Here is a 14,191-nt window from a genome sequence, read left to right as displayed (position 1 = left end):
CCATACATTTGTGGGTCCCTTTCTGGGTTCTCTATTCTGTTCCATTGATCTGAGTGTCTGTTCTTGTGCCAATACCATACTGTCTTGATGATTACAGCTTTGTAGTATAGCTTGAATTCTGGGATTGTGATGCCTCCTACTTTGGTTTTCTTTTTCAAGATTGCTTTGGCTATTTGGGGTCTTTTCTGGTTCCATACAAATTTTAGGATTATTTGTTCTAGTCTGTGAAGAATGCTGGTGTTATTTTGACAGGGATTGCATTGAATATGTAGATTGCTTTGGGCAGTATCAACATTTTAGCAATATTTTTTCTTCGTATCCAGGAGAAGTGAAAAATCTATACGCTGAAAACCTAGAAAGCTTATGAAAGAAATTGAAGAAGACACACAAAAAATGGAAAAAGCATGATACAATTTTAGAATATTAATTTATCCCATAAAGATCCCTAGGGCCCATTTGGAGTCAGTCCTTATTGTTACCTCCAGCCACAGGCAACCCTGATCTTTCTGTATCTCTAAATTAACCTTTTATGGACAGTTCATATAAATGGAATGACACAATGTAGTCTTTTGTGTTTCACTTTTTCACTTTGCATAATGCATTTTGTGTTCATTCATAATATAGCATGTATCATTAGCTCCATGTTGTAGCATATACTACATTTTGTTTATCCACTCATCATGGATAGACATTTGGAATGTTTCCAGTTTTTTGCCTATTTTGAATAATGTTGCTATGAACATTTATGCTTTATGTGAAGCGTTAAAAAGATAAACTGAGGTATAGTACATTTTAAAGAGTTTATTTGACCAAAAATCAGTTAGAATTGGGCAGTGCCAAACTGGAAGTGGTTTGAAGTGCTCTATCAACAGGAGCTATGGGAAAGACTTTTACAGAGAAAAGGGGGGAAAGCAAAGTAAAAAAATGATTTGATTGGCTATAGCTGAAGCATCTGCCTTATTTGGGAAGCCTAGTTAGCTGTTTATGATCAGTTGTTCTTAGATTTTGATTTCTTTTTTTTCAATGTTTATTTATTTGGAGAGAGAGAGAGAGGCATGGGGTGGGGTGGGGCAGAGAAAGAGGAGAGAGAGAATTCCAAGCAGGCTCTGCGCTGACATGGCAGAGTCCAGCAACACAGGGCTCAATCTCATAAACTGTGAGATCATGATCTGAGCAGAAATCAAGAGTCAGATGCTAATCAGCTGAGCCACCAGATTCCCTATAGATTTTGATCTTTTAGTCTTGAGGCATTTATTATAGGCTTAGATTTTGGTTTGCTTATGTAGGCTGCTAAGGCATTAGAACCACTTCTGTATTTAATGGCCTCATTTAATTAATTTAATAGGACATATATTTTCATTTCTCTTAGGTAGATTCCTAAGAAAGGAATTTCTGGTCATATGGTAATTTATTATTTAACTTTTTTTTTAATGTTTTATTCATTTTTGAGACAGAGAGAGACAGAGCATGAATGGGGGAGGGGCAGAGAGAGAGGGAGACACAGAATTGGAAGCAGGCTCCAGGCTCTGAGCCATCAGCCCAGAGCCTGACGCGGGGCTCGAACTCACGGACCGCGAGATCGTGACCTGGCTGAAGTCAGACGCTTAACCGACTGCGCCACCCAGGCGCCCCTATTATTTAACTTTTTAAGAAACTTCCAAACTTTTTCATGAGGGCTGCAACATTTTATATTCCCACCAGCAATATTTTATTTTATATTTTTTAATGCTTGTTTATTTTTGAGAGAGAGGGAGACAGAACATGAGCAGGGGAGGGGCAGAGAGAGAGGAAGACAGAATCTAAAGCAGGCTCCAGGATCTGAGCTGTCAGTACGGAGCTGGACGTGGGGCTCGAACCCACAGACTGCAAGATCATGACCCGAGCTGAAGTTGGATGCTTAACTGACTGTGCCACCCAGGCACCCCTCCGACCATCAATGTTTGAGGGTTCCAATTTCTCTGCATCCTTGCCTTTCTATGAAGATATTTTGTCTCAGAAATTCCATGTCCATTTGAATTATAATTAAATAGAAAACATACTTTCATGATTCAGTGGTAACACTGAAATCTCAATTAGATTAAGCATTTGGCTATGTACCTTTGGTTTAATAACAGTGTCATTAATTGGGAATAATTGATATATGTTGTAGAGCTAATGGTCTACTTTCCTCAGGATTATATGGTAAATAATTAATGACAATTTACTGCAGGCTTCCTTATAGAACATACGTTAACCTTCTGCTTCTATTCCTGGGTCATCTAATTATTCAGGAAATGAAATTAGCTTTCATTAGAAGGCAGACTGGTGGTGTTTGTGTGTGTATTTGGGGTTTCCAGATTCTGAAATAAAAGGACCCATAATTTATATGTATTTTTAATAGATATGGTATAAAATGGCATATAGAAATAACATTGATGGATGCTAATAGCAATATAGGCTTTTTGTACGTTTTAAAACCCTGTGGACTGGAATGCAATAATTTCTTATGTTCCTTTACAGATTGTTCACAGAACACTGGCAGCCATGTTGGGTTCCCTTGCAGCATTAGCAGCGCTGGCTGTGATTGGAGACGTAAGTTGTAACATTTTGAGTCAATGGCTTACCACTGTATAGAATATAAGATTCAAAGATAGTCCAACAATTAGGCATTAGCTAGTGATTTTCATTCTTTTATATGCTATTTCCACATTTCTCCCTCAGGAACCATGCTGGAGGCATGAACCAACAAACCTTATCAACATTGATGACTGTTTTTCATTTGACTTTCACACACATTTCTTATTTTGCATTTTAGCTGAGGAAAGGCTCATCGCTATGCAGTTGCTCAGGGCTGTGTAGCTGAGTGGTTAGATTTGGCTCTGGGTGCTGTCAGCCCTTGGGAACTGGAGGGGGCCATCCTGCCTGGAGCAGAGAGGTGAGAAATGGTGAGGTTGGAGTTCTGTCTTGTAGACATCAGGAGGTCCCTGGAGATGCATATTTGGGGGTGATGGCACCACATCAGGGCCTGCATGTGGCCTGTCTGGCAGGAACATAGGAGTGAATGTAGAGAAGCAAAAGCAAGAGAGCCCAAGTGTCCACTGGAGATAGAGGCCTGCCATTGTTGAAGGAACAGTGCTGGAACTGAAGAAGGTGGCAGCACACAGAGCTGGATTTGAAAACAACTCCATATTTTTGTATCCTTTGGGTAAATACCTAGTAGTGCAATTGCTGGGTTATAGGGTAGTTAGTTCTATTTTTAACTTTTTGAGTAACCTTCATACTGTTTTACAGAGTGGCTGCACCAGTTTGCATTCCCAGCAACAGCAAAATAAATGTCAGATAAAGACAAATGCCATATGATTTCATTCATATGTGGAATTTAAGAAACAAAACAGATGAACATATGGGGGAAGTGGAAAAAAAAGGGGGGGGGGACAAACCATAAGAGACTCTTAACAATAGAGAATAAACTGAGAGTTGATGGAACCAGGTAGGTGGGGGATAGTTGAGTGATGGGCATTAAGGAGGGCACCTTTTGGGATGGGCACTGAGGGTTGTATGTAAGTGATGAATCACTGGGTTCTGCTCCTGAAACCAATGTTACACTGTATGTTAACTAACTCAAATTTAAATAGAAATTTGAAAAGAAAAAAATAAATCTATAGAATTTAAAGGATTTTTTCTTCAAAGTACTACTAAAGGCCATTTAGTTAGCCAAAGAATAATAACTGGTTTAAAAAACTATGTGGGGCTATGTTGTTATTCATTCATTCATTCACTCATTCATTCATTCATTTTGGCTAGAGTTGGTATAAAAAAATACTAACCCTAAGGGTAAAATGTCCCAGAATGCTAAAACTTATACGTAAACCACCGTTATTTTTATTAACTGTTAAGGAGTAATATAGTAGTAGCTATTTTGTTTTAGAAAACATTAATGCGGCACACATCTTGTGCTGTGGGCAGCTCCTTGGGCCACCATGCAGTCCTTTCCCAACAATGAGACTCTCAAAGTGCCCTCACTTCATACTCTGTGCTCCCAATTCCCCATGACCCCAGCCTTCCCTACTCTGCAGGGTTGTTAGATGAAGTGAGAGTGGATGAACAACTGGTGAGTAGGACAAGTGTAACTTTCAGTTATTGCCATCCTGGCCTCATGCTCCAATACCAAGGAAGGCATGTGGGAACTTCACTGATCTCAAGGGTCAGTCCTGCATTTCAGGCTGCAGTTTTGGAGTTGGAGTTGCCAGGGACAGGGTTTAGGAAATTTGCTTTTCTTGTTACTAAATGTATAAGCTTGACATTATGATGTCTTGGGTCACGAGTCGTTTTCATTGATGTTATACTCTAATTTTAAAAGCAAGTGGATAGTATGATTTTTGACTGTGGTCAAATGAGTGGGCTTGCTATAAAGAGTGGCACATTTTTTACAGCTATCACCAGAAGGATGATGCCTCAAACTAATTGGGAAATTTGTACTTTGATTGCAGAGACCCAGCCTGACCCATGTGGTGGAGTGGATTGATTTTGAGACCTTGGCCCTGCTATTTGGCATGGTAATTACAATCCTCTCAGTGGGACAGGGCCCCAAGCCTGTTGTAATCTGGGGCCTTCTCTTTTGCTGCCACTGCTGATAATACTTCATTATATTAAAGACATTGTACTGCTTGACAATTAGGGCTTGATTAAGAAGTGTTAGCGCAGGCCTAGCCAATTTCTCCTGTGGAGGAATGAAATGATTGGTGCTCTGGTTAGTTAGCTGGAGAATTGCAGTCTTAGTCCTGTCTGATAGTTAAATAATATTGTCGTTTAGATAACTTAGTAACATTTTTGAGTTGCTTCCCTTAAAATATACAATGGGTTATCCCGAATAAGTGAACCATATAAGTTTTGGTGATTGGAAAAACACCTGTAATTAAATACATGGAAAATGAAAGAAATTGAACCTAAATAATAGTTTGTGTGTCATAAACCAATTTAACTAGAATAAGTGAAATTTGATAAGATCCTGAATATCAGTAGGAATGCCTCACATGTTCTTGAACAGACCCTACAATGGCTAAGTGGTCTGAAGGAGGGTTTTCCCTTTCTGGACAAAAGATCCACTCTGTGTAAAGCAGATTATTATGTATCTTCATTTTCCTGGCTAATATTTTATCCCCCCTGGTAGTCATAAGAGAGGGCCATGATACCCTAGGCTTCAATGTGACCCAAACTAGCTGCTTCCTCTCTGAGTGCAGTGTAAGGAGACAGGTCAGTGCTCTGAACTTAGCCTTTATAGAGAAGTTCATATTCTTGTTGGTCTTTAAAAGTATGTAGTAGAGTCTGGGCATTTGGAAGGAAGAAGGAAGACATACCAGATGTCTCATAAAAGAGGTTAAAAAAAACGTAAATGAATGATATATTAGTTTGCTGGCTCTGCCATAATAAAGTACTACAGACTGGTGCCTTCAACAACAGAAATTTATTTCCTCATACTTCTGCTGGCCAGATTTCTGAGACCAAGTCAGCAGTGCTTGTTCCTTTTGAGGCCTCTCTGCTTGACTTGTGGATAATCATCTTCTCCCTGTATCTTCACATGATCTTCCATCTGTGTGTGTCTGTGTGCTTATCTCCTCTTCTTATAAGGATACCAGTCATATTAGATTAGGGCCTCACTTTAACTTATCCTGAGGTACTGGGGTTAGGATTTCAACATAGGAATTTGTGGAGGAAAGTGGCACAATTGAGCCCATAACACATGGTTTAATTCTTTTTTTTCTCAGTTGAAACCATTCAGCAAGCTCCTATGATTCTGGAACTTTGGAGGTGCAAAGATAGTTTATGTATCCAGGCTCCTGCCTTTTCCTCTTTATTTCATGGCAGTTAGCCACCCCATGGGCCACTTAACCCTGGTCCCTGAATTTAAGTCTCTTTTGGGTAGTTTTGGCAGCAAATGTGTGGATCAGCTTCCCCACAATGATGAAAGACCACATAGGACCTACCCATTCAGTTCATGTGGAGCTTCTATTGGTGAGTGAAACACCACATTCTACAGACAGTAACAGGTGACCATTTGGATTAGGATGAACATCGATGGTCATTATAGACAAGGTAGATACTTGTATTGAGTCTAAACTGACTTTTGGAAATTTTTGTTTTGTACTGAATATTTGAAAGATAATATCGGGCCTACTGTTTTCTAAGTACTTTAATTTACATAATTTTATTGAATTTTCACAACAGCCTTAACAAGGAATAAAACATTCAGAGGTGAGGTGAGGAAACTAAAGTACAGAGGATTGAATATTTTTTTTGCATAAGGTTAAACTACTTCTAAATGGAAGGATTAGTACTTGAACCTGTAGCTTTTCTCTCGAAATTCAAAAAATGGTATATTGCCATCATAGGAGGTGGAATAAATAATCTTCCAGAATCTTCTCTGGGTTCTGTGAATGTAATCATTTCAATGTAACTGATCTTATTTGTGTCTCTTGGTCAAATTGGTGATGAAAATCTGTCCCATTATTTTAGGAAACAAAATTTAACTCAGTTTAAAAATCTTAAAATATTTAATTGTTGCTTGTGTGGACATTTAGGTGCAGAAGGCCACATTCCGGCTCATTTCCCTTCCTGCTTCTAGCTTTGTGTCTGTGAGCAAGTCATCTCCCATCTCTGCCCTGTGGTTTCCTCATCTATAAAACAGAGAGTAATGGTAACACCTGATGACTTTTGTGAAGATTAGGTGGAATGATAATTTACCTGGACAAAAATAGAGGTGCAAGCCTTATAGCAAGAGGCTCTATTCAAGAAGTTACTAAGTGGACTACACTCAGCATAAAAGCATGAAGCTTGATGAAGTGGTAGCTTTCATGCAGAGGCCTTGTAACTGATCACTCTGATGTCCTTTCAGGATGTTACACTTCTAAAAGATTCCTCTTGTCTCCTTTTTCTGTTTGCCCCACAGATGATCTTAGTAGCCATATTTTCAGAAACTGGATTTTTTGATTATTGTGCTGTAAAGGTAGGTTTGATGTGGGATTTAATATTTATGTATTAATATTTATGTATTAATTCACTATTATTTACCACTACATATTCAGTCAATAAAGCTACCACTTAAAGCAAATATTTTAAAATTCCATCTTCCTTTACAAAATTATGGGTGTAAGGCTGGGTAAAATTGCTGTCCTAAGTTAGGTGGCTCTGAGCAACACTTTGATCTTCTCAATAAACTTAAGGAGATCAAGGAAAAGAGTATTTGGGTTGAATGTTTGTGTAGCATTAGTTAAATTGGCAAGTTGAGAGCTTCATATCAAAAATTGTTTTGCATTTTAGAGCATCTAAATATTTCAAGTCATCAGCTTCTGATTACTTTACTTTGTGTTGAAATAATTTCAGTGATGACTTTCTAATTATTGAACATATAAACATTCACTTTTATAACTGAAATCCTGGGAAATCCGCCAGCAAGTTCTGATGGCCAGACTCTGCACTGGTGCTATGACTCAGGGTTGGTGAGAGGAGATCTTACCATATTTTGCTAATGCAAAGGCTAGTGTTGTGCTTGATTTTCTTTTTTGAACTGGAAAGGTCTTCTAAAAGACTATTTACTCATCAAAGCCCTTTGCTTTGTCATTCTCTGAATGACAGAATTTTTGCCGTCTTTGTGTACCATCTTGCATCTTCAAATATCTGGTCTCTTCCTCTCAATGTCTTGGTACTGAAAATCCTTAAGATCTAAGTCCCTTAGATAACCAACAATCAGCAGGCTTGAGGGTCATAGCCCAGGCTGTCTAACCAAAAGGAGATTGTAAGATACTGGATAATGTTAAAGGGAAGGGGGCAATCACCTTGTGACCAGTGAACCATCAAAGGGCACTGTGAAGAAGGAGAATCAGAGGGAAGGAGGGTAAATCATGGTGGATTCAGAATGTCCAGGTACAGGCCATCACTTCCTCATCTTAGCAAATTTAGGAACTCATTGGTCTAAGTTTTAACCCACCATGTCGTGGCTATTTGGATCACTGGCTCTTATAATCTGTAATGAAAAGTCACATCTATTCTTCAACCCCACTGATCCTGGCTTGTTCCTTTCTGTGTGTGTACATCTCAGACGTACCAGCTCTCTAGGGGAAGAGTGTGGGCCATGATCATCATGTTGTGTCTCATTGCTGCTGTCCTGTCTGCCTTCCTAGACAATGTCACCACATTGCTGCTTTTTACTCCTGTGACGATAAGGTATGTAGAGTGGCCCTGTATGGTGGTGTGTTCTGGTTGCTCAATCTAGTCCCCATGTTCCCTTTGCTGGTGTGCCCTGGTCCAGCCCGTGCATCCTCCAGGACTGTGGTGCTCAGTGCTCATGGCTATGGCTATGGCTTTTCCTTGTGGCCATGGTTATGGCAGGAGCAGTGGCGGCCATAGAAATATACATGGAAGTCACCAGACGTAGGCTTTGCTGTCCAGAGGTGTGGGGCAGATGGGTTCCAGGAGTTCTTATCCATTGAGATGGTCACAGGTGAAGCAAAGCAGTGTGGAAGCTCCTGCCAGATGGTCAGGGATATGTATCCAGGTGCTGGGGAAGTTGGAGCAGCCATCTTGCTCTCCTCAGGCTTGGAGGGTTATGGGACCTGGCCTGACAAGGCTCTGCAGGGTAACTTTGGGAAAGAGAAATTCAATTTGATTCCATTTCGTTTCTTTAAATTAGACATTTCATTAATTAGACATTTATTGAACATCAGAGGCCATTTGTCTTGAATCTCTTGAAGCTTGAGCTTCAGGCCTGGTCATTATGCAGGCCACTTGTAAGGCCATGGAACTATACTTTTATCTAGACTTTATGTTATTTACTTTGAAGATGGTTCCCCAGCATATCATGGCCCTTCCGTGCTTGGACCCACCATGTCCTGGTACTTGGTCGTAGGGAAACACATACTCCCTGAGTGTTCATGGGAGCAAGGTAGGTAGTGAAGGGTGCCAGACAAGTCACCTCAGCTCCACTGATCTGGGTGGTAGCATCAAAAGGACTAACCTAAGCTAGTGTTTTAAGGATTCTGTTAGATAGGAGACCCTCTTAGACATGAGGCATGAGACACAGCAAGTTCAAGTGTGTTCTGGTTGCTTAATCTAGTATCCATGTTCCCTTTGCTGGTGTGACCAAAAAGGGGCTACTTCCAAGGCTCAGGAGTAAATCTAGGTGATGCCTTTGGAATTTGAAGAATGGTGTCTCTCAGAGGTGGAGCGAATTGGAGTGGGGGATAAGGGGAGGAGAAATAAGGGTGGAGAAGAGCAGAGAACAGGCAGCGTCCCCACAAGTGCAGTCTGCAGTGTTGAGAGTTGGTTGTTGAGAGTTGGTCTCTTGCCCAAGCTCCTGCAAGCTTGGCTGCATTGTCATGCCCCACATGCAGACAGGGATTTAGCCTTCCTGTGCAGGGGTGTGTGGCACTTCCTAGTATGTGGGGTTCTCCTGAGGGCAAATGAAGGCTGGAACAAATGTGGCTCAAGGGTGCTGTAAACTGTAACATGAACTACTAATGGCAGACACCAAACTCTGCCTCTAGGATATCTCAAGGGCAAGAGGCAGGGCACCTTCACCCCCCTCAACCAAGGTGACTCTGCTGCTGTCACTGGTTTAAAAGCCATACTATCACCTATGCACCAGGTCCCAGAATATCATTGTGCTCTCTGATGACAGTTCCAATGAGAGCAGGCTTCCATGGGGTACCCATATTCCTGGCATTCCTGGACAGTCTAGAAAGCTGAGGGTTTTCTCAGCCTTGCTAGGATTTGTTTATATCCTCACTACTACAGAAACCAGCTTTGTAATTTTCTGTGAGTAGCAATTCTTAGTCTAAAAGTTACAGCTTTCAAGATTTAAGTGTTAGTGTATTCATATTCACTATATTACCATATTCTTCATGATTTTATAAGTTTAATCATGTTCTTCTGCCTTTGTCTGGAGGAGCATAGTCTTCACCGTTAAACAGCTTGGTCCATTTAGATAGGATGCCATCTCTGTGCTTGCTCTGCCATTGTTGATTAACGTACACTAATTATTTTCTTGCTTGAGGCAGATCCTGGAAACTTCCTCAGCTGAGTGCTACTGCTGCTGCTGATTGGGGTCTAATCCTGTTTTTGGATTCATTCTTGGATTCATTCATTCATTCATTCATTCATTCATTCATTCATCCCCAGACACCATTCCCTCTTCAGTTTCCACATGGCTCTGTAGGCTGATCCCCTTCAGATGTACTGCTAGTTTCTCTCTGACCTGGGAGATGAAGGGAAGGACCCTTGAGTGCAGCAGCCTAGTAACCCAAGGCCCGGTTTCTATATGGAAGTAGACAGTATGGATTGGCAGGCGTGGTGGGACATGATGTGTTTCCCAAACCTTCTTTAGAGCAACATCTTTCTTTCTTTCTTTCTTTCTTTCTTTCTTTCTTTCTTTCTTTCTTTCTTTCTTTCTTTCTTTCTTTCTTTCTTTCTTTCTTCCTTCCTTCCTTCCTTCCTTCCTTCCTTCCTTCCTTCCTTCCTTCCTTTCTCTCTTTCTCTCTCTAATTTTTTTGAGAGAGAGAGCATGTGTGAGAGAGCACACAAGTGAGGGAGGGGCAGAGGGAGAGGGAGGGACAGAATCTCAAGTGGGCTCCACACTCAGTGAAGCAGGGCTCCATCTTGTGACTGTGAGAGATCATTACCTGAGCCAAAATCAAGAGTCAGAGGCTTAACTGACTGAGCCACCCAGGAATCCCAACATTTTTCAACTTTGGGCTCATTGTATCCACATTGGGAGCCTGTAGACTTCTGCTGCCCAGGCCCACTCCCAGGGATTAGTCTGTCATGGGCTGGGCAGCAGGACTTTCAAAGGTTCCCAGACAAATCTTATGTGCAGTCAAGATAGGGAACCACAGCTGTAGAGTGTGTGCTCCTTCTCTAAGGAAGAAGTCTATGGATAGTATTTAGAAGGGAGGGGCAAGAAGATAGCATCTGAGAAAGGGAAGGTGGGTAATGAATTACGTTGGTAGGCTTCGTGTGAGCTACTGAGTTGTGGTGCTGTCTGCTCTGCCCCACCCCTGACTCAGAAGGGTATGGTGGCCAGCAGACTAGTGTCAGGGCCTGCACACAAGGGACTGTGCTCCCTCCAGATCTGTGGGGGGTTGATGAGGGTACATTTTCACACTGATGTGAAACCAACCACAGGTGGGTGGTTCGTTGAATTTCAAAGAAATGCAATTCTGAGGGTCAACTGTAGCTCTGTAAACATTGTCTTTGTTCATCCTCCAGCATTGCACTTCTTATAGGTGTGTGTGTGTGTGTGTATGTGTGTGTGTGTGTGTGTGTGTGTGTATGTGTGTGTGGTGTGCCTCCCTTATACAAACAAGTGCATTAAAAATATTTAGATTGTACAATTGAAGAGCATGGCTACTTTTATTTTCCTCCATTTGTGACAGATTGTGTGAGGTGCTCAACCTTGATCCAAGACAAGTCCTGATTGCAGAAGTGATCTTCACAAATATTGGAGGAGCTGCCACTGCCATTGGGGACCCACCAAACGTCATTATTGTTTCCAACCAGGAGTTGAGGAAGATGGTATGTACAGTGTAATAGGGTTGCTTTCAATAAATATAGGTCCCAACTTACCTGCCCATTTGGCATTCTACCCAATGTGGAAGACTTTATTAGAAATTAAGCTCTTCTATGTCACTTCTTCATATTAAGTGTTATTGGTTATCTTGAGAGGGGAGATTAGGTGACTGATCCTCCAGTGTAGAGTGAAGTGGTTTGAATTGATTCATTTTCATTCTGATAAATTATTAAGAAAAGGATGGATAACATGATGTACTTAGGTGTAGGAGATGATGTTTGCATTATATTAATGGGAACTGAGGTTTCTTCCAACTAATGTTAAAAATAAAATAATCTGTCCCTCACATTTTCAATTGTGGTGGATGAATTCACTGATGAAGAACTTAAACATTTTTTAAAGGGTCATAAAATGAAGGTCTTTAGGAATTTTTGGAAAGCTCTTATCAATATTAACATATAATTTCTTTGTATGCTAAAGTAAAAAAGTATTAGAGAGTGAAAACAGTATTTTATACATCTTAAAGAGTTTGAAATTATATAGGTTTCATTTATCATTCTTTGGTCATTAGAATTTTCTCAGTAGCTCTTCTGTGAAGTGTCAGCAAAAATGTTTCCAAATTGATATCATTTATTTTAGATGATATGTTTATGTGTGTGTCTATGAAGTGTGCCAGTATATTTGTGTGTGTTTGTGCTGTCTTCTATAAAAATATTTAAGCCTTTGAGCATAGTTCTAAGGTACTGAGATCCAGGGTATGACTTAGGTGCTTTGTCTAAACTTTAATGCTCCCTAGTTACCCTGGGAAACCAACTGGCAACACTTCACCAGGCTTCCCGTGTGAACTGAGCAGTATGCCCAGTATCATGTTATCCCAGAACACATCAGAAGGTGGCAGAGCCTTGTGATCTGTTCTAGGGACACCTATCACCCAAGATAGGCATCATATACCTTGAAGAGAAGTATTTTTAATTTTTTAAAAACATTTATTCATTTTTGAGAGAGACAGAGCATGAGTGGGGGAAGGGCAAAGAGAGAGGGAGACACAGAATCTGAAGCAGGCTCCAGGCTCTGAGCTGTCAGCATACACCCTGATGCAGGCCTTGAACTCATGGACCATGAGATCATGCCCTGAGCTGAAATTGATCACTCAACCACCCAGGTGCCCCTGAACAGAACTATTTTTAGAGAAAGATACTGTTTTATTTTTATTTTGCAGTAATACATTTATTGTAGAAAATGTATATCATACACACAAGTTTTAAAAATTGTCATAATCTCACCATTCAGAGATAAATCCTCTTAATGATTTGGTGCATCTAGTTTCCCAGAATGTTTCTATGTAGATACACATGGATGAAAAAAGATACACAGCTTCTGCTCTGCCAAGATAGAGTAACAGGGATTTACCCTGAAGCTTGAGATATCCAAAAAGAAAATTAATGAAAATTCAAAAAATAAATCCCCAAACAAAGCAAAACCAGATAATGGTAATCAAGATACAGGGCATCAGACAAAAAAATTACAGTGTTTTTTGAGAATTGGGAAGCAAATGAGGTGAACCCTATCATTGCCCCAGTTCACTGCCTTGAGAGAGTTTCCAGGATGCAGTACAGAGAGGGAAAAACCCATGTGGAGCTCATCAGACTGCCCGAGTTCAGGAGACAGAACTGAGAGTCTGGAGAGACCAAGGTTAAGATGTCTTTTTTGGTGAATTCTCCAAATACTTAAGGAAGAGATAATGCTATAATACCAATTCTACATAAAGCTTCACAGTAAATTAAAGAGGAGAGAATACTTTCCAACTCATTCTACGAGACCCTGACACCTAAAGTGGACAAAACCAATATAAGAAAAGTATTAACAAATGTTTTATGAACATAGATTTTTGATTTTTAATTTTTAAACGTAATTTTTAAAAAATTATCATATCCAATTTAATAATATGTAAAATGGATAATATCTCATAACCAAGTAGAATTTATCCTAGGAATGGAAGATTGGTATGATATTTGAAAAACCAATCAGTGTAATTTACTAACAAACTAAATGATAAAGTTCATATAAAAACTAAAATAATAACAAACTAAATAATAAAGTTCATCTATTGAGATGCAGAAAAATATTTGGCAAAATCCAACATCCATTACTGCTTAAAAATCTCTCAATAAACTAGAAAATAAGAGAACTTTATAAGTCCAATAAGGAGCATTTCTGAAAACACTACAGATAGCATAATACTTAGATGTGAATGCCTCTTCCTTAGATCAGAAACATGACAAAGATGTCCATTCTCACCACTTCAATGTAACATTTTAGTGGGGGCTCTAGCTGATACAATAAGATAAGAAGAGAAATACAAATCATCCATATCAGAAAGGAAGAATTGAAAGTCTTTACTTACAGATGACACGACTGTCCATGTAGACAGTCTGAAAGAATCTGTAAAAAAGCTTCTAGAAATAACAAATTTGACAAGTGTGCAATAAAAGATCAATATAGAAAAATTGGTGGTTTTCTATATTCTAGCAGTATACAATTGGAAATTAGCATTGATATATAAAATACTTTAGGGTAAATCTGACCAAACATATGCAACACCTGTATACTGAAAACTATAAAATATTAGAGTAATTAAAGATCTAATTAAAT

The 14,191-nt window shown here is 39.8% G+C and overlaps 1 protein-coding gene across 1 annotated transcript in view; it reads left to right on the top strand.

The window, feature by feature from the left end:
- OCA2 (OCA2 melanosomal transmembrane protein) overlaps positions 1-14,191 on the top strand; it is a 504,847-nt gene that overhangs the window by 174,389 nt on the left and 316,267 nt on the right. Inside the window, exons 10-14 of the mRNA XM_045448936.1 lie at positions 2,500-2,571; positions 4,470-4,535; positions 6,926-6,982; positions 8,075-8,199; positions 11,406-11,544. Coding sequence (XP_045304892.1) covers positions 2,500-2,571; positions 4,470-4,535; positions 6,926-6,982; positions 8,075-8,199; positions 11,406-11,544 — 459 coding nt within the window. The remainder of the gene's footprint in view (positions 1-2,499; positions 2,572-4,469; positions 4,536-6,925; positions 6,983-8,074; positions 8,200-11,405; positions 11,545-14,191) is intronic.

This window comes from Leopardus geoffroyi, chromosome B3 (genome assembly GCF_018350155.1).
Source record: "Leopardus geoffroyi isolate Oge1 chromosome B3, O.geoffroyi_Oge1_pat1.0, whole genome shotgun sequence".
Taxonomy (NCBI): Eukaryota; Metazoa; Chordata; class Mammalia; order Carnivora; family Felidae; genus Leopardus; species Leopardus geoffroyi.
The sequence above is the reverse complement of the archived record's forward strand: the minus strand, read 5'-3'. Positions and strand labels throughout refer to the sequence as shown.